Genomic DNA, 1,980 nt, shown 5'->3' with positions numbered 1-1,980 from the left:
GCCCTTTTGGCAGTGTTACCCATACCTCACACTAGCTTCCTTTCATCTTGCTTTTATATCCCCCATTGCATCATCATAGTTATCTAGACACTGCACCAAAGCAGGCTGACAGCCATGTGTGGGTTGCCTAACTACAGTAACCTGAGATTTGGCCATTTGGTAGGCAATTTTCTCCTTATGAAGGAAGGTCTACTAATGATTTGTATCATCATCATTATTATTAATACCTCAGAGGCAACCCCACCCAGAAATGCTGAGAACTGTTGGAATAGGACATGGGTGGTGCCAATGTGTACCTTTAAATACCTGTCATCACAGCACAGGCTCCCCTCTTTGAAGGCAGCTCTGAAGTGTTTTCAGCCTGTTCATTCTCTCTCTTGCCCACCAGAGTCTGGTACTTACTCTATATTTAACTTCTGTTCACTCATCTGGAAGATTCTGGCCAGCACTATGACTGACGACGAGCTGTCTGCCTTGGTGGTGGATAATGGGTCAGGGATGTGCAAAGCAGGCTTTGGTGGTGACGACGCCCCCCGAGCTGTGTTCTCCATGGTAGGGCACCCTGGCACCACGGGGTCATGGTAGGCATAGGTCAAAAGGACTGCGACATGGGGGATGAGGCCCAGAGCAAGAGAGGCATCACGACCCTGAAGTATCCCACTGAGCACAGAGTGGTCACCAACTGGGACCATATGGAGAAGATCTGGCACCATGCTTTCTACAACGAGCTCCGCATGGCACTGGATGAGCATCCCATCCCCCTCACCAAGGCATCCCTCAGCCCCAAGATCAACCAGGAGAAGACTCAGATTATGTTCAAGGCTTCCAACACACCTGCCACGTATGTGGCTATCCAGTCTGTGCTGTCCCTCTATGCCTCGGGCTGGACCCCAGGCATCATGACGGATTCCGGAGATGGGGTCAATCACACTGTACCCACCTACAAAGGCTATGCCCTGCCCCATGCCATTCTTCATCAGGATCTGGCCGGCAGAGACCTCCTGAAGATCCTAACAGAACGAGGCTACAACTTCACCACCACAGCTGAGCGGGAGATGGTTCGCGATGTCACAGAGAAGCTGTGCTATGTGGCCCTGGACTTTGAGCAAGAAATGGTCAGTGCTGCTTCATCCTCCTCACTGGAGAGAAGCTACGAGCTTCCCGATGGGCAGGTGATCACCACTATGAATGAACGCTTTCAATGCCCTGAAGCCATTTTCCAGCCCTCATTTCTGGGCACTGAGTCCAGTGGGATCCACGAGACAACATTCAACTCTGTCATGAAGTGCGATGTGGATATTCGCAAGGATCTGTATGCCAACGCTGTGCACTCTGGAGGCAGCACTATGTACCCTGGCACTGTTGACTGGATGCAGAAGGAAATTGTAGCCCTGGCACCCAGCACCGTGAAAACCAAGATCATAGCTTCCCCCCAGAGTGGAAGTACTCCGTTTGGATTGGGGGCTCCATTCTGGCCAGCCTGTCCACGTTCCAGCAGATGTGGATCAGTAAGCAGGAGTATGATAAGGCTGGGCCTCCCATCATCCACAGGAAATGTTTCTGAATGGGCTTCCATGCCAATGCGTTTACACTGTCCCCAACTTCTAGGTCATAGCAATGGTTCTGCTTTTATCCACTTGCAATTGAGTCAAGGTAAATCTTCCACTCTCGCTAGTGGGTAAACCAGCAAACTCATCTCCATCCAAGTACTGCGGGCTCCCCACCAGCTAACCATATCTTGACCTCTATCAAAGGAGAATTCTGAGATCCTATTCTATTTTCTTTACCTTTAGGGTTCAAAGACATGTAGACTTGCTTAAATGAAAATAAGTGACAAGGAGTAAAATGAGGAATGTCCTTTCAGAATTTTCAAGCTTTAAATACTAGTTCTTGCTTAAAATATTTAACCATAGCAGGCTGTACCACCCTGTAAAAAAATGTATGTGTATTTAGCAAACATGTCTTATTAGTTAGAATTTT

At 48.7% G+C, this 1,980-nt stretch overlaps 1 protein-coding gene across 1 annotated transcript; it reads left to right on the top strand.

Annotated features, from left to right (window-relative positions):
* Positions 1–450: 450 nt before the first annotated feature.
* ACTBL2 (actin beta like 2) lies at positions 451–1,564 on the top strand. The gene is given in 3 exon segments (XM_065874474.1): positions 451–562; positions 565–1,427; positions 1,430–1,564. Coding segments are annotated over 3 exon segments (1,110 nt in total).
* Positions 1,565–1,980: the final 416 nt, after the last annotated feature.

The sequence above is a fragment of the Phocoena phocoena genome, chromosome 3, assembly GCF_963924675.1.
Source record: "Phocoena phocoena chromosome 3, mPhoPho1.1, whole genome shotgun sequence".
NCBI classification, from domain to species: domain Eukaryota; kingdom Metazoa; phylum Chordata; class Mammalia; order Artiodactyla; family Phocoenidae; genus Phocoena; species Phocoena phocoena.
This window is presented reverse-complemented; position numbering and strand designations above follow the sequence as displayed.